The sequence below is a fragment of the Durio zibethinus genome, chromosome 3 (genome assembly GCF_047325235.1).
Source record: "Durio zibethinus cultivar Kanyao isolate XHJ-2024 chromosome 3, ASM4732523v1, whole genome shotgun sequence".
In the NCBI taxonomy this organism is placed as follows: domain Eukaryota; kingdom Viridiplantae; phylum Streptophyta; class Magnoliopsida; order Malvales; family Malvaceae; genus Durio; species Durio zibethinus.
The window spans coordinates 34,575,372-34,602,452 of record NC_143164.1 but is presented as its reverse complement, the minus strand read 5'-3'; the positions used below and the strand labels follow the sequence as shown (position 1 = coordinate 34,602,452).

Genomic DNA, 27,081 nt, shown 5'->3' with positions numbered 1-27,081 from the left:
ATGTTTTTCTATTATTCAAAAAGTTGAATTGAATTTCGACCTCTAATATAATTACACCGCAAAAGAAAAAGATATGTGAGTGTATAAATATATAGTTTTTTTTTATTACATTAAAAGGATAAAATTTTAATATAAATAAGAAAAAAAAAATTTAATTCAAAATCAAGCTCTTGGTACCTTTTTAAATATTTTTAATCACTAGACCGAAAGCTTGGAAACAAATATGTGGTATTAAATACTATACCTATACCAACCACATGAAAAAGAAAATGTATCCCCACATTGTAATGTAGGAGGGTTTTCAAACCAGCCTGGCAATTTAGTGTAATCCATCTACAATATAATCAAATGTAGATACTAGCAACATTGTGTACCCTTATACATGCAGGCTGAGATGCATGGGGGTAAATCTGTCGATTAGTATTTTTTGTCTAATAATTTATATATTTATATAATATTTTATATAAAAATAATTTATTATAATTTAATCGATATAAATATATAAATATATTTTTATTTTATTAAATTTATTTATAATTTTTATTAAAATTTTAAATTATATTATTATATTTGAAATTATCAAATTTACCTTGGAGGTCACCAACTCCATGGCCGTGTGAGGTCTCTTGAGGCTTAACGTCCAAGGCCGACAGCGCCTTGAGATGTTTTTATTTTTACTACAGTTTCGGACACAAAAGCTGCCTACTCCCAGACTCCGGAGAAAGACCGATGCCAAAATGCGCGTGCCTGGATACGTCATCATCTGTCTTGTCATCTCATCTTACTCCTCTTAGTTTTCTTGCAGAGGCACATATTTTCTCGAAGATCAAATACCCTCCTTCCGTTTGCGCTTTGCATCTGTTAGATCAAACACTAAAACTTTAAAATTATTATTTTTGATAAATTTAAAATTTTGAAGAAAAGATTTAAGTTGCGTGTTATTTTTTTAAGATTTTATTTGTCACATCATATTATTTATTTAATAAATATGTAAAATTATTATAGATAATAAATTTTATAAATATAATAAAATTTAATAAATAATTAGTTTTATATTAACGAAATTAATTCATTAAATAATTATCAACATATTATAAAATTATTAAATTTTTATAAAAATATTTAACAGTAAAATTTTTATAAAATAAATTTTAAGTTTGAAAAAAAAAAACAGAGTTTCAAAATTTATTTTTGTGTCTTAAATCTAGGTTTCATTGAATAGATCGATTCTAGTATGATCCGGTGAGAGCCCTCAAAGATGAGTGAGGGCCGAAATGCACCAACCATGGTTTATCTAAATCATAGTGCTTGTCCTCGCCAACTTTAATTCTCCATCTTCTTGCTTAAGTTTAATATACGAGGTAAAGCAACATCAAGCTTTTAACTGTGGAAATAAAAAAGACACGGCAAGCCATTTATTATACTCTTCAGTTGCAGGCATTAGCTAGCAGGATACAACAAGCCAAAGCGAGGGCGGAGCAGAATGCAACTTATTATAAGTTACGGTTACACTGCAGCACCCAGCAAACAATAGTTTTAACATAGCAAACAAAAGCTAACATCCAGAAGCCCAAAGGCCCCCTGTTAACTTTTACCCAAGTTAAGAATGCCCACTCTGTTCCCCTTGGATGTCAGAAAAAGAACTGTTCATGGAATCAATCAGTAAATAGCTGTTGAAACTGCTCATTTAACCACAAACAATCAGTTTTGCACTGTCCAAAAGCAGAAAGAAACAGAGAGATCACATTCTATTTGTGCCTAGTCTTTCTGCATGAGGTGGTAATACTAACCCAGTAGATAATAGCAACCATAGCAGAATTTCCCCGTCCAAACAGAGCAATCCTCTGTCGCATCCAAACTGTCCCAACATGTTTTCCCTGTCCTTCAGCTGGATGCAGCAAAATTTTGTTAATTCCCGCTCAATGGTACGTTGCTCCCTGATTTTTTTGAGGCCGAATAAGTGCACAAATCTGCCACTTAGATCATGCTTGAAGCACCAATAAAAATGTTGTTTGATCATCCAATTCAAATTTAGCTTCTTGGTATACAAAAACCCACTATGCCTTCGGCAACATAATGAAAGATGATCCTTTTCCACTTAATAAACCCATTCCTCATTCTCAAGATTCAAACCTTAAAAGTTTCAAATTTCAATGAGTCCCCTGAAGGACTTAATTGGGACTCAGATCAAAGCAGACCAAGAGAGGGATATGGTGAAATAAGTTGGGGAAAAAGTTGTTTATTTTCAGAGGTGTGGACAATAAATTAGGCACCTTTGTAGCAGGCAATTAGAAAGGGCTGATGGGGCATGGATATATCTTTAGCTATGTGATGGGAAAAAGGTGTAACAGAAACATGTGAAATGGGATTTACCAAGCCTAGTAATATCGGCCAGGAAGTGTTTGTTTCTTTCACTTTTGTTTTCAAATTCCATTTTGCAGCTCTATTATATATACTTCTTTTCCTTTTGTTAGATCCTTCTCTTCTTTATTCTCAAATATTCTTGATGATCCATAGCCCTAGATGATGGAAACTACTGAGATTCTAGCAAGGGAAGATGCACATGTACTATCAGAGGATAATGCCATTTTGGTTAGGCAAATAAAGTTTATAGAAAAACAGAACATTAGAAATAATTGAGTTCTTGTAATTGTTTTGAAATTGGTTGAAACGTGTGAGAATAACATATATAAAGCTAGAGGGGATGAATCTCATCTTTCAAAGCTATATGAAAACTAGCCAGAGGCCTGATAGGTTACCAAAATAATCAAGTTAAATATATGTATTGCTACCTTCTAGAAAAAAAGTGATATGTATGTTCTGGTTTAATCTGCTTTTTCTGACCATAAACCATGTAATTATAGCTTTATTTGGTATCTTTTTTACTTCTCCATGAGTCTATTCAGCTATAAGGACAAAATTGAACCATGAAATTCTTTCTCAGCTTTGGGATGTTTATTTATTTATTTATTGTGTTTCTTATCCAATCTCTTTACCCTTTTATAGCATGATATCAGCACCATTCATTTGAATTTCACCCAAATCTTTGTACCTGTGAAGCACCCAGAAGAAAATTCAACCCTAAGTGGTCACCAACACTCTTCCCCTGCCACACATGCTTCCTTCTCCATTCTATAGAAGGTCCTTTTTGTGGACCTAGCTCTCCATTTAAGATTTGCTGGATACTCATAATCCTTATTTATAACTCAATAATGAAATTATTATGATGAAAATAACAGTCTTCCCACATTTATTTGGAGGGGGTCATTCTCCAAATGCATGCACTGCTGACTCAATTATGAGGCCGATTGCAACAGGACTTGAAGGCCATAATTCAGGTAGAAGATTTTGTTCCATCGTTGAGTTCCAAGCAGACCATTGGCCAGTGTAGGCACACATTTTCTATGGCCACAAAACTTGAGGCCCCTAAAAGGAGGATTCTCCTGCCCTCAAGACAGTCAGATGATCTCAGTTACCGTTTGGAAATGAAGCCACTTGAGTTATTATTTTGCCTTCCATACGCTCTTTATTTCTCATGAATGTCAACCAATAATGCACATAAACATATCAAGAGGCCATTTAAAAGTCCATCCAATTAACCATTCCAATTCCCGAATTAAATTTGTATCGATAACCATATATTTAAAATCATATATCAATTTGCTCTTAAAGCTATAATAATTACATGATTTTCTAACTAGAAGCACTCCAACTGTATTTAATTTGTGTTTAAGAATAACTATTTTTATGTCAACCATTTAAATAAGCCACATTTGTCATAAGGGTTGAAATTGTTATCACCCTCCTCTTCAATCTTCTCGAGTCTCTTGTGAGATTGGAGAAGACCTAGTTCCCCAACACGTTTTGTGCTACAGTAGAAATAGATATTACAAGTACAGGGATTGACATCAGTGCAGTCTTGTGCATTAGAGAAATGGACTTATTTGTCTGGATCGTAATTGCATATATATTAATTCCAATGCTTCATGGTTAGATTAATGGCCATGACTAGCATGATAAGCATGGCCGCAAAGTTATTCCTCGTTTTTTATTTTTTTATGATTGCCGAAAATCAATTATGATATATATATATATATAAAGACTTGAAAGAGAGCAAATTACAGACCCAATCTCAATTTAAGATCTAAATAGATTATCCTACTCTACTTTGTCAACAAATGCTGGCAAAAGATATAGCTTCATACATTTTTTGTACTATACTTAGTTCCTCATTTATTTCATATCCTTGAGCTGGCCATCTTTGGCATTTTTATTCTGCCATGCAAGGATTAATTGGAAGGAGAAGACAGTTATGATCTTATGATTGTGATAGAGATCTTATTAGATATGGATTACATGTTTTCATTCAAGATTTTTGATCCTGAAAGGTAACTAATATTTTCATAACTGGCCTGACCAGGCTTTCCCCTCACCCCCAACCCCCAAGCCCAAAGCAAAAAAGGAAAAAGAAGAAGCCACCTATTTTGAAGGTGAAATGTTTTGGAAAATATAGAATATTTATCACATATTTGACATATTCTAGATTCAATTATCTGGTGCTATAGGACCTTTCAGGGGATTGCTTAGTAGGAACCACAAGCTACTATGATTAAACAAAGATTACGACATTGGGGAAAGCCTGCCCAATTCCCAGCTAGCTCTGCTCCGGTCTGCCAGAATTGAAGTTTACTATTTGAATATAGCTCCGATAATATGATCCAGAAGTGGGATCGGCTGAATTTCCTCTATTAAGGAAACCTTATTAGAGAAAAATAAAAACCATGGAAACGAAAGAAAGAAGAGGCCAATTCCACTTGAAGAAGTGAACAACTTGTTGATCAGCCGGTTTTTTTGAAGGAAAGAGAAAGGGAACTACGCTTTCTCTCCGTCCCTCAATTCGAGTCAGAGAAAGACCAATTTATCATAAGCTCTGAAAATTATCTTTCCTTCCGACCACATTCAAAAATCCCCACGTGGAACATTTGACCACGCATTATTTAACAATATCTAAGAGTGTGTGGTCTTAATTTGGTATAAAGAGGCCCCAATATGATTAGAATACGATGATAGAAAAATAAATTATAATTATTAAAATTTAAAATTATTATAATTATAGAAATTAATTAATTTTAATTTTAATTTAAACAAACACGTGTGATCTTAAATTATGCAAAATGCCTGGTCTTAATTTTGTCCCACCTTTTAAGGTTTGTCAATTACAATTATTATCATGTTCCTCCGGCGAGGCCGATATGTGCTAAGCGCTGATGTTTGCTCTCATGACTCTCAAGTTTTTAATAATATTTTTGCAAGAAATCGATGCAGGTAATTGCACCGGGGGCCCATCATGTCATTACTTGCACGTTTTTTACACATGATCTTTAGGTAACTTGTATAGATAGTCACGTCATTATCTATAAAAGATAAAAGATAAAAGAAAGTTTGTAAATATTGCTCTAATTTTCTTTCTGTTTTTTTTTTTTTTGTTATTATTTTTTATATATTTTTTATTAATTTGAATGTTGAACTGTATTTTAAAATTTCAATTTTGGTGTCCCCTAAGCTTCTTCTGACAAACTTTGACCAACTCATCCTCCGATAAACTCTACTCCTACCAATCCCAGAAAAATATCTCAACATGATTTTGTGTAAAACCTCAAATTTTCAAATTAATTAATCATGTCAACAGAAACGTTGTCTTAGTTATCATTTCTCCTTTCAAATTCATAATTTGGACTTTTATCCACAAAATTAATCTTTTTAAATTGTTCGTACATAAAATATAATATATATATATGCTCAAACCAGAGAACAATAATTATGAGTTATGATTAGAGGTGAAAATGATATATTAGTATTCATAAGATATTTAGGTTCGATTTGAATAAAATTTGATCAAATTCGAATAATTCGACTTATCGATCAAGATAAGTTTTAATATTTTTATATTCGACTCGAGTAGTTCACGAACCTAATCGAATTATTATATTTAAAATTTTTTATTATTTTAATTAATAAAATATCTCGAATTCGAGTTCGAACTTAAGTATAAATAATCAAATTCTTGTCGAATATAAGAATCGAACTTATTTTAATATATTAATCGAGCTTAATCGAGCAAATTCGAGTAGCTCGATTTCGAATCGAGCTTGAACTAAAAAAATAAAATTCGATCTAATTCAAGTTGAGTATTGAACCTCAAGTTGAGAGCCGAATCCGAGCTTAAGCTTCTCACTGTATTGACTCGACTCGACTTGATTACACCCTTAATTATGATTCCATGAAAGACAATAACTCACTTAATTATTTTAATTGAAAATTAATTAATTATCATTACATTGAAGTTAGTTTCGAAATTTATGATAATTGGTTGTCTTCGGTTTTACCTTATAAATAGATTTAATAATTTAAAATATAATATAATGATATGATACAAATATTATAAAAAATAAAATAAAAAATAATATGATTTAAAATTTTAATAATAACTATATATGATTTTAATAAAATTAAAAAATATATATTTAATATTTTCATGTCACTACAAATTATACACATAATTTTTATGTAAAATATTACATAAATATATAAATTTTAATATTTTACATAATATAAATATACAAATTATCATATCTACTTATAAAACCGAGCTTCATTCCCGTGATGGTCTTGCCGTGTGGTTCTGTTTCTGTAATTAATAGTGTTCCATTTATGTGACATAAAAACAAAAAAAAACAGCTTTGTTTTCTCAATTAAGGTCAATTGAGTATCAATTCAAATAATATATTTATTTATTAAATAGATTTTTGAAAGTTATATTTGAAAAAATATATGCGGGTAATATGTTGTTCCGATAAATTATATAGATAGGAATTGAAGGATTGATGGTAAATTAAGAGTTTGAAAACAAATAAAAGAAGATTAAGGATTAATTAGGATGGGTTAATATTATGTGCCTCAAATTTAATTTTAAGTTTTGAAAATAACATTTTGTATTATTCCTCTCTAAGTTAAAAAAAAAAAAGTTAAAATCACATTGTTTTCACCTTTTGATATATAAAAGACCATAACATGTAATTAATTTTAAACATATATAAAAGACGTCAGCAATAGTTTAATTTTTATAAAGTCTCGTACTTTTAATTTTAATAATTAAAATTTAATTTTTTTATAATTTCAAATAAAAACTTTTTTTTTACAGTTACTGTTATAATTCCGATCAGAATTTAATAATCCTTTCACCGGAATATTTGTATAAACAATTAAATTACCGGCACCACGGGATCTTCACGAGCCAATTATGGCAAGCTTAGTAAGAAGAATATGATATGAAGCATTTATCTACTAGGGAAATTAAATGTATAACTTTCTAGGGATGGTTTTATCTAAAGTCAATGGAAGGTCAGGTAGTCCAATCACCAACGTCAAGATTTTGACACGTGGAAGACTCCCGGGGTTGTGACTTTCTATCTTAGGACTTAGAAGCAGATCAACCGCACGTGTGCAACAACTTCAGCATTCAGTGTGGACTTTAGGCCTCACTAAAAATAAATGAATATCAATATTTTCTACCCAACTTATCTCTAAGCTTAAGTAAGGGGGTTTCATTCAAATTTCAACTTTGACCCAATCGATCTTTATTAAACCTGCATATCTTTGTGTTGATCAAATTTGTTTTTGAAATATTAAAAAAAAATATTTAACAAATTTAAAATTTAAAATTTTAAAAAATAAATTAAAATGATTATAAATCTAAATTTACGTACATGTTAATGAATGGGCATGCCACCTTATAAATACGAGGGAATAGGGTCAAAAATCAAAACGATATTGGGTTCTTCCTCTTAAGATTAGATATAAACCTAAATACTTCGGCTTTTTCTTACGCTTGTTTCTTGTCAGCCATCAACTTTGAGATAATAGAGGAAATGAAGTCACGCTCTATATTTAGGCTAATTTGACACCAAGTGGTAAGATTTTGTTTTAAATCAACAAATTGAGTATGGTTTCTTCCATTGGAGACAACAAAAGGAAAGGCATCGATCAAGGATCGTTGTGCTGTAGCCTTCTTGGCAAGCCATAAATTTTGAAGGATAAAAAGATTTAAAGAGGTCAATATTGATATAATTGGTTAATAAAATATTAAAATTTATAATAATTTTGGTGATCAAAATTTAATTTATAAAATTTTAAGTGAAAATAGGTTAATGATAACGTTCTAGTTAGGCGCATTGTTTGGTTTTTGAATGAAAAAAATCTGAACAAAAACTGGGTCTTGAAAATGCACTTCTTCTGTGATTTTCAAATCTTTTCCCCTTTATTTATAAGTGTAGTTTATAAAACTATATCGCCAGAAATTAACTGCCATCAGTTACGTATCAATCGAAGACTCATTCCCATGAACTATTCAGCTAAAAACATTTTGTGGTATGTCACATCACCAATGAATGTAGTTGTAATAAATATAAAAATGGCCATAGTTACATAATTTATTAATAAAATATTAAATTTTTATTTTGATAATTGGAGTAACTTTTGAAAAATAAATAAACGTGACCTTCCACAATTTTGCTTCCTCTTTTAGTTGATTAAGGTGGGTAGGGCAGCCGAGGAATTTATAGTAAAAAATTTTGTAAAGGTGAGAGGGACTCGAAGTTCAGGCAGGTCAACTCAACCAAGTGAAAGAATCCCTTCCATCATCTCCCTTCTATAAAGCCAGCAGGATCATCCCATTTCCCATCCCCTCACTCTCACGCTATCTGCACCATCTTCTATCTCTTCTCTTCTCCTCCACATCTGTAACTTTATCTCTTAACCAGTACAAAAAGCCAAACACAGACACACGATTTTTCCCTGCATTTAGTCACCAAATCTTGTGCTAAACGTGAACTGAATATTGCATACTTTCATGGGCAGCGTTGATTTTGTGTACCCTTCCATGAATGATCATCAATGTGCTCACCGAGTGGCGATTCCTCCGCCACAACCATTTTTCAAGTCATTCAAGAATTCTCTCAAGGAGACGTTTTTCCCAGATGACCCACTTAGGCAATTCAAGAACAAAACACCCACTCGGAAATTTATACTAGGCTTGCAATATTTCTTGCCGATTCTCGAATGGGCTCCTCGTTACAGCTTACAGTTCTTGAAAGCTGACCTCATTGCCGGGATCACTATCGCCAGTCTTGCAATCCCTCAGGGTATTAGCTATGCAAAGCTTGCTAACTTGCCACCCATTATCGGCCTATGTAAGTTCTAAAATTAATATTAATTTTTTTTGGTTGATTGGTTGGTTGTTGTTGAAAGGTAGGCCACTGATTCACCTTTTTGTTTTTTTGTTGGGAAATGAAGATTCAAGCTTTATTCCACCACTGATTTATGCGATGATGGGGAGCTCAAGAGATTTGGCAGTAGGGACTATTGCTGTTTCATCACTTCTCATAGCTTCTATGTTGGGGGAGGAAGTGAATGCTACGGAGAATCCCTCGCTTTACCTTCACCTTGCTTTCACAGCTACTTTTTTCGCCGGTCTCCTACAAGCTTCCTTAGGCCTGTTAAGGTACATTAATTCATCGGTAGCAGGTTCAGGCATATAAATATGTGTTTATTCTCTTCCCCTTGGATAAAGATAAGACCCTAGTATCTTCTTCATGGTAAATTAATTTTACTTACTTTGTTGTTGCTGATGTTGTTGTTAAATTACTGGGCGTATTGTACATATGCAGGCTAGGGTTCATCGTGGATTTTCTTTCACATGCGACGATTGTAGGGTACATGGCAGGGGCAGCCACTATCGTGTGCTTGCAACAGCTAAAAGGGATTCTAGGACTTGATCACTTTACTAATTCTACCTCCATTATATCAGTCATGCGCTCTGTCTTCACCCAAACTCATGAGGTCATCTATCTTTTACTCCATTTCAATACCTTTATCCTTTTTTTTTCTTTTAATATTGAAACAGACGATTTCATCAAATCAATCATTGAATTAAAAATATTCAGACATTTAATAAACAAATATTTGATATCATTATTTAAAAAATAAAAGAAAGTAAAAATATCGTTACTATATATGGTATTTCTACTACCTAGCTATCGACTATTATGAAGTTTGTGTTTGTATGCCGTAGTTTTCTTTGGTTCACGTAATTGTCTGACACAAGTAATATATAACATTTGGCAGTGGAGATGGGAGAGTGGTGTCTTGGGCGTTGTTTTCCTCTTCTTCCTCCTCATCACCAAATATTTCGTAAGTCCATCTAATCTAATCATTAATTTAATCTTTTGATAATTAAATCTGATCTTTATTAATTGTTAACTTGTTAATAATATTTAGATCGACTCTAAAATTAAAGAACTCGAATTTAAACCTCACTCATCTAGCTAAAAGCTTGTTAAATAATTAATAATGTAATTCAGATTAGTGTTAATTTCCACACTTTTGATGTCAGCTGCCAAATTTACAGGTAAGATAGCACAAATAAGGAATGAATTTCCGAGAAAAGGGCTATCATTTAACATATAATCAAGAAAAAAAATGTTTCTCTTATTGGGTTGTTGTCTATAAAAATCTATGTGAAGCAACTTTTTTTCCGTTTAAAGTATATGCATGATCACCTGTCTCAATAATTTAACCTCTAAACCTGCTCCCACTTCATATATTTTACTATATATTTATGGCAAAGCAAGTATAGTAAATGATGTTAGATCAGGACTCTACTTCAATCTTCATTGGCGTTGAATTTTCAAATTGGCAAGACTTGAATTTGGACTTTTAAGTTTAGAGGAATCGCTTTTGATGTTATTATATGAGAAAAGTATGTTTTTTTTTTTTTTTGTTCTTGATAAGTTAAATAGTCTAATAGTATATGATTGGATGGTTTGAAAACAAACAGAGCAAAAGACGACCCAAGTTCTTTTGGATATCTGCAATGGCACCTTTGGCATCGGTCATTTTTGGAAGTCTTCTCGTTTATCTCACCCATGCGGAAAAACATGGTGTTCAAGTGGTAAGCGTTCTGGGTTGCCTTCTTCTTGTTTTTTAATTCCTCACCTCACCCCTTTTTCTTGTCTTAATTAACTTTTGAACTTCAATACTCTACCTCTTTAGGAGACTTAAAGGTCATCCTTTGAAATATATAATCAAATAATCTTTAGTTAAAAAAAAGGAGAATATGTAGACAAGCAATAATTGATGTGTGATTTTATATTAAAAGGAGTAAGATTCGAATTTTTTTTATTAAAAAAAAAAAAGCAATTGTAATGGTTTTGATATATAATATAATATATATAATTATAATATATAATTTTTATAAAATATAATATAAATATATAAATTTTAATATTTTACGCTATATAAATTAATCGACATGAACTTTTGGATAAGCTGTTTTGGGCAATCCTAATAATTGTTTGGTGTCCCCACCCCACCAATAATATCACTGCAGCGTGCTCGCCTATTGGATAGGTCCCAATCCCAGCATATATCTATTGTTCTATGGGGCCGGTTGTCGGTTCCCATCAATTGATTTTCCTTTGTCGTTTGCCATTGGTTATTTGCATGCTATGGTTAGACAGAATAAAAGGACGAGAAAATTTTACCATTTTATATGATTAACTAGAACAATATGTGCTACTTATTTCTTACACATTGTTGCTTTGTCTTTAATGTTATGAAAGATGAAGAGTTCTGATCTGTTGCAATTTTGGTGGTGTGATAATGGCAGATAGGAAACCTGAAGAAGGGGTTGAATCCACCGTCTTTTGGGGATTTTGTATTTACCTCGCCCTATATGTCAACAGCTGTGAAAACTGGCATGATCACTGGCATCGTTGCTCTTGCTGTAAACTGCCTTTAACTTGTCTCTAACTCTACACATTTTCGCTTCCATTTGTGTTTTACGATGCCAAAATTACCTCTATTTATGGGGAAATGTGAAGCATTTCTTTGCTCAAACAAAAGTTAGAAAGCCAACAAGAAAGAAAATGGAGTAGTTTTTATTAAGCCAAAATTGCATGGCCATAGACACATGGAGTACCTATTGTCTTTTTGTATGCATTTCCTTTGATTGTTGGACTCATGGGGAAATGACAAAATATCGACTGAATGAAGTTGTTGGTTGTTGTGAATACAGGAAGGAGTGGCAGTGGGGAGAAGTTTTGCTATGTTCAAGCACTACCATATTGATGGGAACAAGGAAATGGTAGCTATTGGGACCATGAATATTGTTGGTTCGTGCTTTTCTTGCTATCTCACAACAGGTAAAAACTTTTTAAGTTTATTGAGGTGATAGTTCACTAATTTTGCTCATGTGCAACTTTTCTAATTTGCTGATTGTGTCATTGCGCTGTTGATATATTTCAGGGCCATTTTCGCGATCAGCTGTTAACTTCAATGCAGGATGCAAAACAGCAATGTCGAACGTTATCATGGCCATTGCAGTTATGTTCACATTGCTGTTCCTAACACCATTGTTCCATTACACTCCCCTCGTTGTGTTGTCTGCAATTATAATGGCTGCAATGCTTGGCCTCATTGATTATGAAGCTGCAATCCATCTTTGGAAGGTTGATAAATTTGATTTTGTGGTGTGTATGGGTGCATATATCGGTGTCGTTTTCGCAAGCGTGGAGGTTGGCTTAGTCATAGCGGTACGCTCATATCAACCAAACACAGCTGAAATGAATTAAATTCTCCAAACACCTCACCTGATGAATCCTTTGTATAATGCAGGTTGCAATTTCTTTGCTCAGGTTGCTATTGTTTGTTGCGAGGCCAAGGACCTTTGTTCTTGGAAACATTCCAAATTCCACCATCTATAGAAATGTTGATCAATATCCAAATACAAACAATGTTCCTGGTGTTCTTATACTTGAAATAGATGCTCCAATTTACTTTGCCAACTCAAGCTACTTAAGGGAAAGGTACTAGAATTTCATTGCTTAAAACACCAAATCAGTTTCAACTTTATCAGACAAATTTATTGGATCAAATCAAACTTATGCTGATCCCTGAGATTGCTAATCTTATCAGGATCTCAAGGTGGATTGATGAAGAGGAAGACAAGCTGAAATCTAGAGGGGAAACGGGCTTACAGTATGTTATCCTTGATATGAGTGGTGAGTAATTTATCCAGCAAGAACTGCAGCATATTATTTTTCCTAACATCAGAATAAATTTAGCATCTGACAAAGATTGCATTTTTGGTTCACAGCTGTTGGCAACATTGACACCAGTGGCACAAGCATGCTTGAAGAGGTCAAGAAAACTACTGATAGAAGGGGGCTCAAGGTATTTTCTCCTGTAATTTACTTGCATTCTGCAAGATGGTCAATATCTAACACTAGGCTCAAGAAGAAAAATGTCCATATTCTAATTTTATCTTTCAAATTTTGTAGCTTGTATTGGCCAATCCTGGAGCTGAAGTGATGAAGAAACTCAACAAATCCAAGTTCCTAGAAAACATAGGTGAAGATTGTATATATTTGACAGTAGGAGAAGCTGTTGAAGCCTGCAATCACAAGCTTCATACATGCAAACCAGACTCCACCAAAGAGGAAACACAGCCATTGAACAATGTCTAAGCTAATATTTGATGCTTTTTTTTTATTAGTTTTTAATTAAAGGCTAACTATGTATAAGTATAATTCACTTGTGAATCTGAGAATCAGGAAGCAAAGCATGTTGGGCAATGGGCATCATTGAATCAACAAGAAATGATTCAATAGCCAAATTAAGCTTAGATGCCTCAGTTTTTCCTCTTCCCACAATATGAAAGTTGTTGGATACATATCATGGCAATGAAATTTTAAAACAAAAAAAGCATCTTGGAATGATGTTGACAATATTACTGCCTAAACAAGTTTTCCAACTAAGCCATTAATGCATTATGTAATTTTGCTTAGATTAGAATTACAGTTACTATCTCTCCTTTGGGGAAAACTTGGCAAATAATTCGCAGAAAGCTTTGCCCAAGTCTAATAATTGAATACAAAGGAAGAAAAAGGGCAATTACCTTGACTGACAAATTAGAAATTAAATTATTCAAGGAAGTTTTTTTTGGATAAATTTAACATTAAAAAATTGTATTAAATTTTAAGTTACGCAAAATTTAAGTGTTGAATTTATAATATAAAAATTGTTTCTCATGCTATTAAAAAAATTAAATGCTAGTAAATTTTTTATAAAAAATGATTTTATAATTATTTTCAATAAATAAAATTTGAAAAGAAAAGAATAAATAGAGAAAAGGAAAGAATAAAAAATAATATTAAATTATATTATATATTTTTTCCACGGACTGTACAGTTTACTCTGCTCTCACTTTAGCTCGATTTGTCCTTCACTGTCTCGTGTATCAAACATTTGCTGAACCCAGACCCCGTTAACAGCAATACTGCATTAGCCAAACAAATCAGTTGAAGAATTTTGTTATTCTCTTACGGTTTCTGATGGCTCCTGCCAAGAAATCGAAGAAAACGAAGAAATCGTCAAAGAAATTGAAGAAAAACAAAAGCGTTAGCGTGGTTCCGGTAGAACCCAGAGTTACCGAACCCGATTGGTGGGTTAGTTTCTGGCACAAGAACTCTACAACCCCAGGTTCCAATTTTCAACTTAAAAAAAATTTCTTTTGCCCATTTCGCCTTGAAGATAGCTTTAATTTTGTGTCATTAAGTAATGGGTTTTCATAGTCATAGCTAAATTGCCCACCTTTAACACGGTTAGTTATCAGGTTGAAGCTGTATTTGGTGTCATATTTTCAGTTGGAATAATCGCATTACTTTGCTATTTGTTTGAAGTAGACAAATGGGTTCTAACATCTGAAATGTAGGAATTGAATTTGAGCAACAGTGAAAAGTTCTTCTTTTTCCTTTCTTTGGGTATTTGATTTGTTTGCTTTACAGTGAGAAATGAAAAATTTTTTGTTTGATCTCATTGGAAGTGGGTCCCAATTGGCAGGTCTTTCAATACCATTAAATGAGGAAGAAGGTTTCAAGTATTTCTTCAGGGTTGCAAGGAAGACATTTGATTACATTTGTTCCCTTGTGAGAGAAGACCTTGTGTCAAGGCCACCATCAGGGCTTATCAACATTGAGGGGAGGCTTCTCAGTGTTGAGAAACAAGTTGCAATTGCCCTAAGAAGGTTAGCGTCCGGCGAGTCTCAGGTGTCAGTTGGAGCTTCATTTGGGGTTGGCCAATCTACAGTTTCTCAAGTGACTTGGAGATTTATTGAAGCACTGGAAGAACGTGCCAAGCACCATCTTAAGTGGCCTGATTCCAATAGAATGGAGGAAATTAAATCGAAATTTGAAGCATTATTTGGGTTGCCTAATTGTTGTGGAGCTATAGATGCAACACATATTATCATGACTCTTCCAGCAGTTCAGACCTCGGATGATTGGTGTGACCAAGAGAGCAATTACAGTATGTTCTTGCAGGGAATTGTTGACCATGAGATGCGATTTCTAGATATTGTAACAGGTTGGCCTGGTGGCATGAGTGTGTCAAGATTACTCAAGTGTTCAGGAATTTTCAGGCTCTGTGAGGGTGGTGAACGTTTGAATGGAAGTATAAGGACTTTGTCAGAAGGATTGGAAGTGAGAGAATTCATAGTTGGTGGCGTTGCATATCCTCTTCTTCCCTGGCTCATAACTCCATATGAAATTAATGGTCTCTCGTCTTCCATGTGTACCAATTTTAATGCCAGGCATGAAGATGCAAGGTTGCTTGCAGTGACGGCATTTTTGCAGTTAAAGGGCAGTTGGAGAATCCTTAATAAAGTCATGTGGAGACCTGATAAGCGGAAATTGCCTAGTATCATTTTGGTATGTTGTTTACTTCATAATATTATCATCGACTGTGGGGATCAGTTGCACCCTGATGTTGCCTTATCTGGTCACCATGATTTGGGTTACCGAGAGCAATGTTGTAAGCAGGTTGATCCAACAGGCAAAACCCTGAGGGAAAACCTAGCCAAAATACTTGTTGCAAAGTAAAGGGAAAGATCCAGCAAGATAATAGGCAAGATGATGAGCATTTGAGGTTGAGCGTCAATTGTGTTATGAAAAGGTTCAATAGGGGTGGACCCCTGAAGAAACTATGATTTTTCATTGCTGAAATGGATATCCTTTACATACTGATTGCCATTTGTTTTTTCAGACGTTAGAGCAGGTTTTGGTCATGCTGTTGGTTGTTCCGAGTGATAGTCCAGGTCTAGCTTTAAAATGAGACTTAAAACTGAGCCTTTTAAGAATCATGTCATTAATTTTTCTTCCCTGCTGATATGGTTCCAGTTGTAGTAATGGCTCAGCTGCAATTATTGACTACAATGGCAAATTGATATCAAACAAAATCCTGTTATGGAAAATAAAACTTGTTTCTCAACCAGAAAATGCCATAGTCAAAGGGAACGATAGTCTTATCTCGTACCCATCATGGCATTTGTCTCCCCTAGGTATGCAATACGGGTGCCATCAAAGATTACATCTAGTCTAGACTGTTTAGTCTAGTCATCATTCCATTTGGAGATTCAATTGTCCTGTGTCGTCCTCCAAAACCCTTCTGACATACATACTATATATATTTTTTTATTTAAAGCCCAAGAACATCCCTTTTTCCGGATCAATTCAAGCGGACCTAGTTATGCGTGACCTAGCAAATTCATAGAAAGATACTTTTCCATAACCTCTCAGCCTATTCAAACCCAAACAATACAGAAAAAGGCACTCTTTTCGTCACTTGAGCCAATCATAGCAACTGTAGCAACTTGGCCACAATTCTGAGCATGCATGTTCTTCCAAAATTGCACTGTAAAAAGAGCTACTGCACTCCAGAGTGAAAACTTAAACAGCTCCCAATGCAATGCGCAAAAGATTATCCATTGGAAAACAACATTTGTTGACTTAGAAGAAAATTACTTCCATTGAAATCCATATTTATGCCAAGGTAAACCTACAAAGAAGGGAACTTGTAGGCTATAAAAGTGCAGTTTCTTTCGATTAGATAATGCCTGAAATATACAGCAGGATCTCTAAACTAAAGAAGAAGGGCGCCTCTCTAACAAAGTGAATATGTGAAACACAAAACTAGGAATATAGATTTATTGACAATGCAACTAAAGTCTCATTACCTGTCAACTACACTGATTCTGTGCCGCTGATAAGTAATTGCCTCAATCTCCTTTAGTTGAGGGTCGCACACATGCGCAAAAGGGCGCTTTCTTCCTATTCTGGCTGGTTCTTATTCCACCATAAATATAGTCCCGCAATAAGACTCTTGCTTTATGCTCTTTGTTTCTGGTTCGTCCTCTGCTGTCTTTTTCATCGTCAAGCTTCAGTAAGAGAAATTGTATTTTCTGCACCTCCAACTGCAACTGCCCAATCTTTTCAGACCCTCTTTGAGCTTGTTCTGATACTCTCTGCCTCCTAGCACTCCCACTCTCATCCGATTCTAATGCAGATTTCCCATCAAGAGACCAGGAGCCGTCTTCAACATGTGTCATCAATTTGCGATTGACATCGATTAGCTTCATGATGGCTTCCTCAGCTTCTTCTACCTGCTCTTTAACTGTACCATATTCAATTCCTTTCCCCTTTTTGCTCGTCTCAGTTATCTCCACCTTCCTCTTCAGATCCTGCACAGTTATTTGAAGGTTAGCCAACTTTTGTGCATCAGAATCAAGTCTTTCTAAAATCTTCCTCTTGCTTTCTCCCTGGTTGGGCTCTGTATATCTCTTAGAGCTCTCTTTATCTACACCCAACTCCTTGACAGGAGATTCAGTAGAGGGATTTTTGACTTTGGGTGCCTTCACTGCACCAATCTGTTGGTAGTCAGTTGGTGTAGTGACCATCTTCTGGGCTTTGTCGGCTTTCAGGTCGATGTTACCATCATGGTAAGTAGTTTCCAACAACTCAAGCATCTGATCATCAACCTCTGCAGTTTCTCTCCTGCTTAACCCATGGGATGAGCATTCAGATATCTGATCAAGCATAATGTCTTTTGCCGTCATTTCATTGTCCTCTTCAGATATTTCAGGTGTTGGTTTCTGCATTTTGACATTGTTACTGAGTCCATGGTCAAGTACCCCCCCTTCTTCTCTAGCATTCACGTGCCTCTTTGCTCTAAGACTTTCTCGACGTGAGCTATTTCCAAATCTTAACTCTTCAATCTGACTCATAGCAGTCTCTAGTTTGGAATTGAGATTTAAGTTTTCCAGCATTGCAAGCTTTTCCATTTCCAGCACTGCTTTTTCAATAGCATTAATTCTCATATGGATAACTTGCAAGTCAGAAATATCATCTGAAACAGAGGCCATTCGACCTTCACTTGTTTGTTGACAGTTTTCAGCACGCAATTCTGTCCCCAGATTAGCAGCCTGGTGGAAACGAAGACCACTGTAAGTCAAAGAATCACAGATGATAACCATCCAAGATCCATGGCACTGTTGACATAAATGATAACTTACTGACAAGAAGGTCCCATTTATATCAAACCTATTAAGATCTAAATAGAACTAGCTTACACTTTCACAACGTTCTGACATGCTTTTAGTATGGCAAAACATCTTGGTAATACTACATGCAATATCTAGGCCTTGCAGAAGTAAAACAAAACCAGCAACCACATATTCCATTACCATAAAGATCAAGAAAACTAGTTAAAAAAGCACATGAAATTCACTATATGACCCATTGGAAACATTAATTCAACAAAAATACTAAATAGCGTTCTGGAAACAAGAAATTTCTAAAAAGATCATGGTTGAAAATTATACGGAGCAAACAAGGAGAACTAGGGACATTAATTTGCAGTCAAAATTTTGAAAGTAAATAAAAAAAAAAAAAACTAAGAATTTTAAAATATAGGGAGCATCAGTATCAATTGCTTGTGTAAATAAACCACTAGATGCTCATATAGGTCACAGACATATGTGGTTGCTCAAGAACTAAAGTCGTATATTCACCCAAATAGTATGACGAAGGCCATATTGCTTTGGTTTATTAAAATTTTAAAGGTAAACATGAAGTCATAAGCAAACAAACAGACATTTACCTTTACTTCTTCATTATAATCTATGGGAAGTTTAGGATGCAAGAGAGTTTGACTCTCCAAAGACGTCACACTGTCCATAAGAGAAACAATAGCTGGAACATATGCCGCCAACTGAGCTTTAAGTCCTCCGTTCTCACATTCCAAGATTCTGACACTTCTTTCCAGCTCTTCTACCTCCATAGCTTTGGATTTACTTCTACTTTCAAGGACTTCACATTCCTTACTGAGCTCATGAGCCTTCTCTTCAAGCAATGCTTCACGGACCACAGAAATCTGTAGCTCGCCAAACAATGCAGCAGCCTGAGTTTCCCAAAGATCAACATCATTTCTTCCCTTTTGCAATTCAACACTCAATCTCTCCTCCCTATGTTTCCTTTCTTCAAGTTCCTTGTAGAATTTCAACAATTCAGCCTCAAATTTCTGATTAGCCTGACGAATGCTTTCAGTCTTCTTACTTTGATGATCATAGTCCCCAGATAGTTTCACAATTTGCTTCTTTTGATCCTCTCCTATCAGCTTGACCTCCTCATATTTAGTCTTCATATCCTCCACAACTTCATGCAGTTGGGCTCTCTCTTCTTGACTTGCACTCAGCATTTGTTTTGCTTCTGAAAGCTCATTCTCCTTCTGGCATAACAGGTCCTTTCCCTTTGCAACTTCATCATTTAACTGATCACCGACATATCTAACTGAAACCAGTTCATTCTCCAAGTTTTTCACTGAATCATTGAGATATGAGTTTTCCATTTGCATATCTTCAAACTTTCTCTCCATTATCCTCACTTTTTCCTTGAGATCATTATTGGCACAATTTAGTTTATCCAGATTGTCACTGAGATGCTTTATTTCCTCAAAATTATCAACAATAATATCCTTGAAAATAAGAGAAATGTTACTTTGAGATATTCCCTCAGCAAAGACAGCATAGTTTTCCTCTTCTAGATTATGTTTCTCCTTGCCCAAGTCTAGAATTTCCTTCATCAAAGACCTTTTCTCATCTAGCACCTTGTTGTTCTCTTCCAGTGAACTCTCATATGCCCTTTGCAAGACTAACAGTTGCCCTCGAATACTCCCTATTTCAGTCTGCAAAACTTTTTCTCTTTGGCCTCCCCCTATCACTTTTGATCTCAGTTCTTCATTCATATCTGCAAGTTTTTCGGCTCTGTTATGCAGTTCTGAAAACTGCTCAGACTGAGCCTTCAACTCCCGATACAGTGAATTCTTCTCTGTAGCAACATTTTCTGCCTCTAGTTTCAGTTGCCCAAGCAGTGCAGTAAGAACTGAATTCTCAATTATAAATTGCTGATTTTCATCCAGGGACCTTAGAAGTGAATTTTGCATCTCTTGGAGTCTGCCAAACACACAGTCTACAACTGATTGGTCTTGTTTGATCTTATCATCATAACCATGTATAGCATCAATCTCAAGAGTCCTCAACATCTGATAAAGCCCCATCCTCAGTATGGTAATTTGATCAACTAAGGATTTTATCTCCATCTGTTTTTCAGAATTTCCAAGCTCCAATTTGGAGATAAGTTTTTCTGATAATTTGGAGGTTTCCAAGAGTTTCCTACACTCGAGCAATAGAGATAAATTCTTCTCTTCCAGATCTTGTGCACACTTCTGCAAGATGAAAATTTGTAACTGAGCATCCATGGCCTTGTCCAGTTCCTCTTCATATTCTTTCTTCCAGCACAGACTTTCCCCATGTAGAAAATGAATCTGAGTTTCCATAGCAGTTAATCGGGTTTCATTCAACTGCACAAAACTAGCATGCTCTTGCTTTTCAGCCTCTAGTGAATTTAGAAGCTCTTCTACTTCATGAAGTGTTGATTCTCTCTCTTTCTCCAGACCCACATATTTTTCTTCTAATCCCTGATATCTTTTTTCTAAATTTTCCAGCCTTTTCTGACTGACACCCAACTGAGAAATTAAACCTTCTCTATGTGTTATCAGGCCAGACTTCTCATCACCAAGCAACAGGCATGAATTTTCTAAGCTCTTTAATTTTACCCTCAATCCTTCAAGTTCGGCATTTGCATCAACAAGGGAATTTTCCAGAAAGTTATTCTTTTCCGAGAGCTTCTCCAGATTCTCAGTTGAAATCTGTAACTGAGAAATGAGTGTATCCTTCTCTGCAGCAAGGCTGGATTTTTCTCTCAAAAGAGATTGACAGGATTCTTCCAATGTCTTTACTCTCCCCCGAACACCTTCTAGCTCGACATTCAAATCTGAGAGTGAATTCTCTAAAAGCGCATTTTTCTCAATAAGTTTCTGCATGATTTTCAACTTCTCTAGTAGCACCAGCTTTTCATCTCCGTCTCTTTCGCACACATCTTTTAGCTTTGTGTTTTCATCCTGCAATTGCTTCACAGATGATGCAAAGTTTTCTGTATCTAAGCCAACTGACTCCAGCTGCCCTGTCATGTCCTGGTGTCTCTTGTTAAAATCATCGAGTTCCTCTTTCAAACAGTAAATTTCTTGCTGAAGGGCATTTCTTTGGTCCACTCCCAGTTCAACTTCCATTTCAAGTTTTGCTCTAGTCTCCCTTAAGCTTAAGATCTCATCTTGCAAATTCTTTATGGACATTGCTGAACTTAAATTGAGTTCGTTCAAGCCCTTGTTCTCTTCCTTGACCCTCAGTAGTTCATCCTCTAAACCCTGATTACGAGTTTCAATGTCCTGTAAAATTTGAGCCTTATTTTGAAGCTCTGTGGCAAGAGATCTGAGTTCCTCCTGAGATTGAGAGTGCAAATGCTGCAGAGTGTGAAACGCTGTTTCAGCCTCCATAAATCTCAAGCGTTCCTCTTGTATGGAGGTCCAAATTCTCCCCAACTCCTTTTGCTTCTCTGTTAGTTCTTGACTTTGGTCCCCCATCTTCTGCACCAAAGACTCCAATTCAGAATGCAGACTCTGATTGGTTCTCTCCAACAGACTACACCTTTCTTCAGCACCTTTTAACTTTGCAGCACCATCATCTATCTCGCTATTGAGCCTTTGAGCCTCCTCCTGGGCACAAGCAAGTTTGTTTTCCAGGCTAGCAATTGTCTCTAAGCACTGCTGGTACTGAAGAGCAGCTGCTTCCTTATCTTTGGTCAGCTCAACAACAACTTGCTTTAAAGTTTCAAGTTCAGTTTCTGCTTTCTTTGTTCGTTCATTCATCCTTCTGACACTTTCTTCAGCATTCAACAATTTTTCTTCCAGATTGCTTATTGTTTCTGAACACTGCTTGTATTGAGCAAGAGCATCCTCCTTTTCAGCTTCTACTCTGGCAAGGTCCTGCTTTAAGGCTTGTGCTTTGATTTCTGCTTTACTAGCTCGCTCGTTAAGTTCTCCAGCATCCTTTTGAGCATGAGAAATATTATTCTCAAGATTATTTATCTTCTCCAAGCAGTGCTGATATCGAACAAGATTAGCTTCCTTTTCAGCCTCTAATTTGGTGAGGGCAACCTTCAAAGTCTGAACTTCAGCTTCAGCTTGACTTGCCCGTTCATTAACCACCTGGGAATCTTTTTGTGCACGAGAGACTTCTCTCTCTAGATTAGACAATCTCTCCAAACTCTGCTCGTACTCAAGTAGGCCAGCTTCTTTTTCAGCTTCTAATCTAGCAAGAGCATTCTTCAAGGTTAAAATTTCCATCTCAGCTTTACTCACTCGTTCGGACTCAGATGGGACTCGAACCCTAATATCAGGGTCCCCACTATTTTGTGGACTTCGTTCTTTCTCCTCTACATCATGAAAGTTGAGGCCTTTTCTTGCCCTTCCTTCTGCAAACTTTACATGGTTTGCAGCTTCTTCAGAACCAAACAAATCATTGAACTGTTTCAGACCCTTTCTGATCATTGCAGATTCATATTCTTCTGTGAATGCTCCATTCCTCTTGATAACATACGAAGAGAGTCCCACAGCATCCTTCTGCAGCTCATCAGGCTCCAATAATGCATGTACTGGTGCAGGCATCTCAGGTGTACGGGGATCAATCTCGGTAGCAGAACCTCCTGGTGAGTCATCTGCAAATACCATGGGAACTTGGTTTGGAAATGCTTCTGCCATGGTCCGATGAGCCTGACGGAGCACCCCAGTTGCATGATCATATCTTTCAGCTAATGCACGGTATGCTCGATAAAACTCTTCTACCAATTTCATCAACTCTGGGCGTTTCTTGTAATACATCTCTGCTCGCCTAGCAAATGAATCAGCATCTTCTTCAATGAGCTTGATCATTTGCTTGACTTTAGTATCCATATCTGTTCAATCAGAAGATATTTTGGTGGTCAAAACACAGGTATACAGAGACAGATTGAAAACTTCATTGCTGTAATCACACAAAATTATGAAACCAAAGGAAAGCACAATCTCATTACCACCAAGCAAAATCTCATTGGCTTTGATTAGTCAATTCAGCTCTTTCAAACTTAATTTGATTCATGAAAGCCGCCAAGCAGATGATTATAAACTTTATCTTGTGGCTCAATACAGGATCACATATCGTATCAAGCTTATAAACCATTGTTCCATGCTCAATTTAACTAAAGTTAACTGTTATCGCTCAACTTTTTACAGCTCATCTTATCACTGCTTCTTGTGACAATTGAATAGTTACAAGAATGATAAATGCATTTCGAATTTTACAGCAATCATAAGGCACCTGTGAGATTCTCCTGGAGCCATTTTGAATTTTTAGGGCTTATGTGGCTGTTCCACCACCATGAGTACATGCCTTTAGAATCCACATGCTTCACGGTTGCCATGACTTTAGTCCTCAACACCACCACTTCCTGATTCTGACTGCAGATTACAATTCTTAGTCACGAATACGAGGTGATCGATAAGTCCAGAACCAGGATTTTGTGACTACAAACTAGCCACTTTTAATGTTGACAAATGATATGAAGTCCTGAAATCTCTCAGTCCTTGTGCTTAATTCCTGATATCAACAAACCAAAACCAAATAATTCAGTTTTGACATGAAAAAAAAAACAACTTGATCACATCATCAAAAACATGAACAGATCGAGCAGAAATGGCACAAAAAAAAAAAAAAACCAGATCAATATGATCCAACGGTCCAAAATGTAAAAGAGTAAATAGCAACCGGTGACTGTTGTCTTCAAAACCGCCACAAGTTATCTGATAAAAAACACATAATCAAAACAGGTGGCAGAAAAAGTAAGGTAGAATCTGATCAATCAAAACAAAAAATGCTAAGAGAAATTGCAGATTCACAGTCAATAACATAGCATAGAAATCATCAACAACCATCCGATCAGTATAAAATTAGTCAAATTTTACGAACTTAAGCAAAATTCAACGACTAGATTAACTGAAACGGCTAACAAAATAAAAAATAAAAAAATAAAAAAACTAAAAAAGTTTACATGCAGAGTCATAATCCAGCAAACAAGAAATGTAGAATGGAATAAAAAAGCTTACCATAAAATTTATATGTATATATATATATATATATGAAAGTATAAATTCTGGGTTTTGATTATTAGCAGCTATTATTGAACAAAAAATTAGCTGCTTGGGTTTTGATTTTTCCTGTCTCAACCCATTTCTGAATGATCTTTCTCTGGTGCAAATCTCCTTTACTTTCTTTTTCTCTCTCAGCTGTTTTTAGTTGCTTTTCTGTGCTGGGTTTTGATGCTATTTGAGAAGGATGCCAAGAGTAAAAAAAATTTTTTTAAAAAATGGGCAAAGGACAAAAATCATTAAAAGCAGTAAATACCAATCCAAAAAAAGAGTGTAAAATCATTTTAGGTATTTATTCGTATTAATATTCGCTTTTATTGCAGTTTTTTGAAGAAAAGAAAACTTATTAACACAAGAAAAAAAAACAGACATTTGGTGGAAGTCAAATCAATATACGATGCTGTCCCTTTGGGTTTAAGGTTCCAAAAATGTTGTTCCTCGTGTTTCTCTGTGTTCCACTTTTTTAATTAAATTCAGTTATATTTTGTGTTTTGCGTGAATTTGAAAATATTTTCAATCTTAATGATTTTGTATTAATATAATATATAAATAATTAAATAAATAATAAAAAAATTTTATATATGTTTAAGTTACTCGATTTTTAATTTCATATGATACGAATTATTTGATAATTTTTAATTATACCACTAATAAAAAATATGAATAAGATATTGATATTCAAATCAAATTTGATTCAGGATCCAGCACCACACACGTGACGGCCGCTGTTAGCGGTGACATTGGTCCACTTCTATGGAAATGGATTGTTGGACGGCGAAGATGGCTCAATTATAACAGCAGGTTGGGCGTCTGAAAAAGGCGTCTCCTTACTAAATTGTGTGCTATCATGGGTGCATGGCCCTAAATAATAATTAATTAGTTGCCTTACTCATTAATAATTAATTAGTTGCCTTACTCATTAAACTCATCTGTCCAACAGACAAGAAGGGAAAACATTTGGGTTTGTTAGATGTTTTGTTTATATTTACTATAAATCAATCAATTTGTTAAATATTCCTATTATAATCATGAATTAAGTCGGATTGAGTTAAATTAGATAAGATTTTATCAATCTTTAAAAAATATAATTTAATTCAAATTGAATTATATTTAAATTTTAAAATTTTTATTCAAGACTTAATTCGTCGATAAATTTAATTAAAGGTATAATAATAGAAAGAGGGTTGATAGAATAAAGAAATTCAAATGTACACTCAGCCTATTTTGATTTATATGTAAGGGAAGAGGAATGTGTATTTTGTGATATTTTTCTTTCCTTTCAAAAGTCTAATTTTGGGGGGAGAATTATTCTTTGGACTCCATGGAACTAAAAACAAAACTTTGAACCTAAATTATTTATGGGAAGATAAGATAAGATAAGAATACTTGGAAATTTGGGTTGGAACAGATGCTCAAACACCACATACTGCATACATCATATCAAATTAGTTGGCAAAAATTTGGCTCCAAACAAGGCCAAGCAGGTTCAAGATGGCTTTGATGGCAACAAAATTTATGAAAGGTGGTTGTCAACAATTAAAGAAAGAGGGATTGAAAGATGAGGTGACTTCTAACCTTTTAAAAGGTCATCTTTGGTAAATGCTTCAAGTTTGCTTGAATGGTGTATCTCTTCCTTTCAAGTTAATTAAATAAATAAATTGAATAGGGTCATAGTCCCAATCCATGAATAAAATTTTGAACAACCCACATTGTTACCTAATTTTATTTTTTTATAAATTTTTCGTGAAATATCAAATTTTAACACATATCCGATGGACATAGGTATAGAAATTTGACTCCATAATATTGGATAAATATTTTGTGCTCAATACTCACTCCTATGTTATCTAACTTAAGTTTTTTATGAGTAAAATATTTTTAAGTAGGTGTCATAGACATATAATAGTAATTTTTTTCATATTAGGTGAATATTGTGAGTCAAATTTTTTTGTTTTACTTTTTATATTCATTAAATTTTTATTATAAAATTTATCTAATTAAAAAAATAAAAAATAAAAGTCAAATAGCAAAGATACATTGATATCTCAGTTGACCTCATTTTCTCATAAAATTTATTTCATAAAAAAAAAAGGCAAAAATGAAAAAAAAAAAAGCTAATAGAAAATGCCACATAAACATCTCATTTAAAAAATTAATTTCTAAAATTAAAATATCAAATAATAACTTTATTAATATAATACATATATATAAATATAAAATTAAAGTAATAATAAAATATATACTTTTATATATACCTTGAAATGACTCAAGATAGAACACCTTAAACATGTTTCTATCTTGATCTCATTTCTTTTAAAAAATTTGATTTGTTCCAACTCGATCTCGATTTAAGAAAAAAAAAAGCTCATATTGAATTGAGATGGATTGAAATTTATTTAATATGAATTGTTTTGACATTTTCTATCAATTAATATTTTTTGGTACAAAATTTATTTAATTAAAAAAATAATAAAAAAGAAAAACAAAAAAAATCAAATGAGGTTGTCACATAGACACCTCCATTGGTTTCTTTTTTTCACAAAATTAATTTAAGAA

The 27,081-nt window shown here is 34.4% G+C and overlaps 3 protein-coding genes across 7 annotated transcripts; 2 read left to right on the top strand and 1 right to left on the bottom strand.

Moving 5' to 3' along the window:
- Window positions 1–8,617: 8,617 nt before the first annotated feature.
- On the top strand, window positions 8,618–13,844 carry LOC111283929 (sulfate transporter 3.1-like). Of its 4 annotated transcripts, XM_022872617.2 has the most exons (12): window positions 8,618–9,248; window positions 9,352–9,559; window positions 9,726–9,897; window positions 10,183–10,248; window positions 10,895–11,008; window positions 11,726–11,842; window positions 12,134–12,260; window positions 12,364–12,650; window positions 12,733–12,923; window positions 13,033–13,118; window positions 13,214–13,290; window positions 13,398–13,844. In XM_022872617.2, exons 1-12 carry the CDS (start codon window positions 8,909–8,911, stop codon window positions 13,581–13,583), a joined length of 1,971 nt encoding a protein of 656 aa, XP_022728352.2. In that variant the 5' UTR covers window positions 8,618–8,908; the 3' UTR covers window positions 13,584–13,844. The 4 variants fall into 4 exon arrangements, with proteins under 4 accessions (XP_022728352.2, XP_022728353.2, XP_022728354.2 ...); XM_022872618.2 differs by lacking the exon at window positions 10,183–10,248 and having other exon boundaries at window positions 8,772–9,248; window positions 13,398–13,824; XM_022872619.2 differs by lacking the exon at window positions 11,726–11,842 and having other exon boundaries at window positions 8,772–9,248; window positions 13,398–13,824.
- A 457-nt stretch (window positions 13,845–14,301) lies between these two features.
- LOC111284025 (protein ANTAGONIST OF LIKE HETEROCHROMATIN PROTEIN 1) lies at window positions 14,302–16,139 on the top strand. Its single transcript, XM_022872768.2, has 2 exons — window positions 14,302–14,598; window positions 14,959–16,139. The coding sequence occupies exons 1-2, from the start codon at window positions 14,451–14,453 to the stop codon at window positions 15,993–15,995; spliced, it is 1,185 nt and encodes a 394-aa protein (XP_022728503.2). The 5' UTR covers window positions 14,302–14,450; the 3' UTR covers window positions 15,996–16,139.
- Window positions 16,140–16,357: 218 nt separating this feature from the next.
- On the bottom strand, window positions 16,358–24,675 carry LOC111284024 (protein NETWORKED 1D-like). 2 transcript variants are annotated; one of them, XM_089758608.1, is made up of 5 exons: window positions 24,484–24,675; window positions 23,699–23,977; window positions 19,051–23,297; window positions 17,129–18,373; window positions 16,358–16,950 (listed from the first exon to the last, which is right to left on the bottom strand). In XM_089758608.1, the coding sequence occupies exons 2-4, from the start codon at window positions 23,799–23,801 to the stop codon at window positions 17,171–17,173; spliced, it is 5,553 nt and encodes a 1,850-aa protein (XP_089614734.1). In that variant the 5' UTR covers window positions 23,802–23,977; window positions 24,484–24,675; the 3' UTR covers window positions 16,358–16,950; window positions 17,129–17,170. The 2 variants fall into 2 exon arrangements, with proteins under 2 accessions (XP_089614734.1, XP_022728498.2); XM_022872763.2 differs by lacking the exon at window positions 16,358–16,950 and having other exon boundaries at window positions 16,967–18,373.
- Window positions 24,676–27,081: the final 2,406 nt, after the last annotated feature.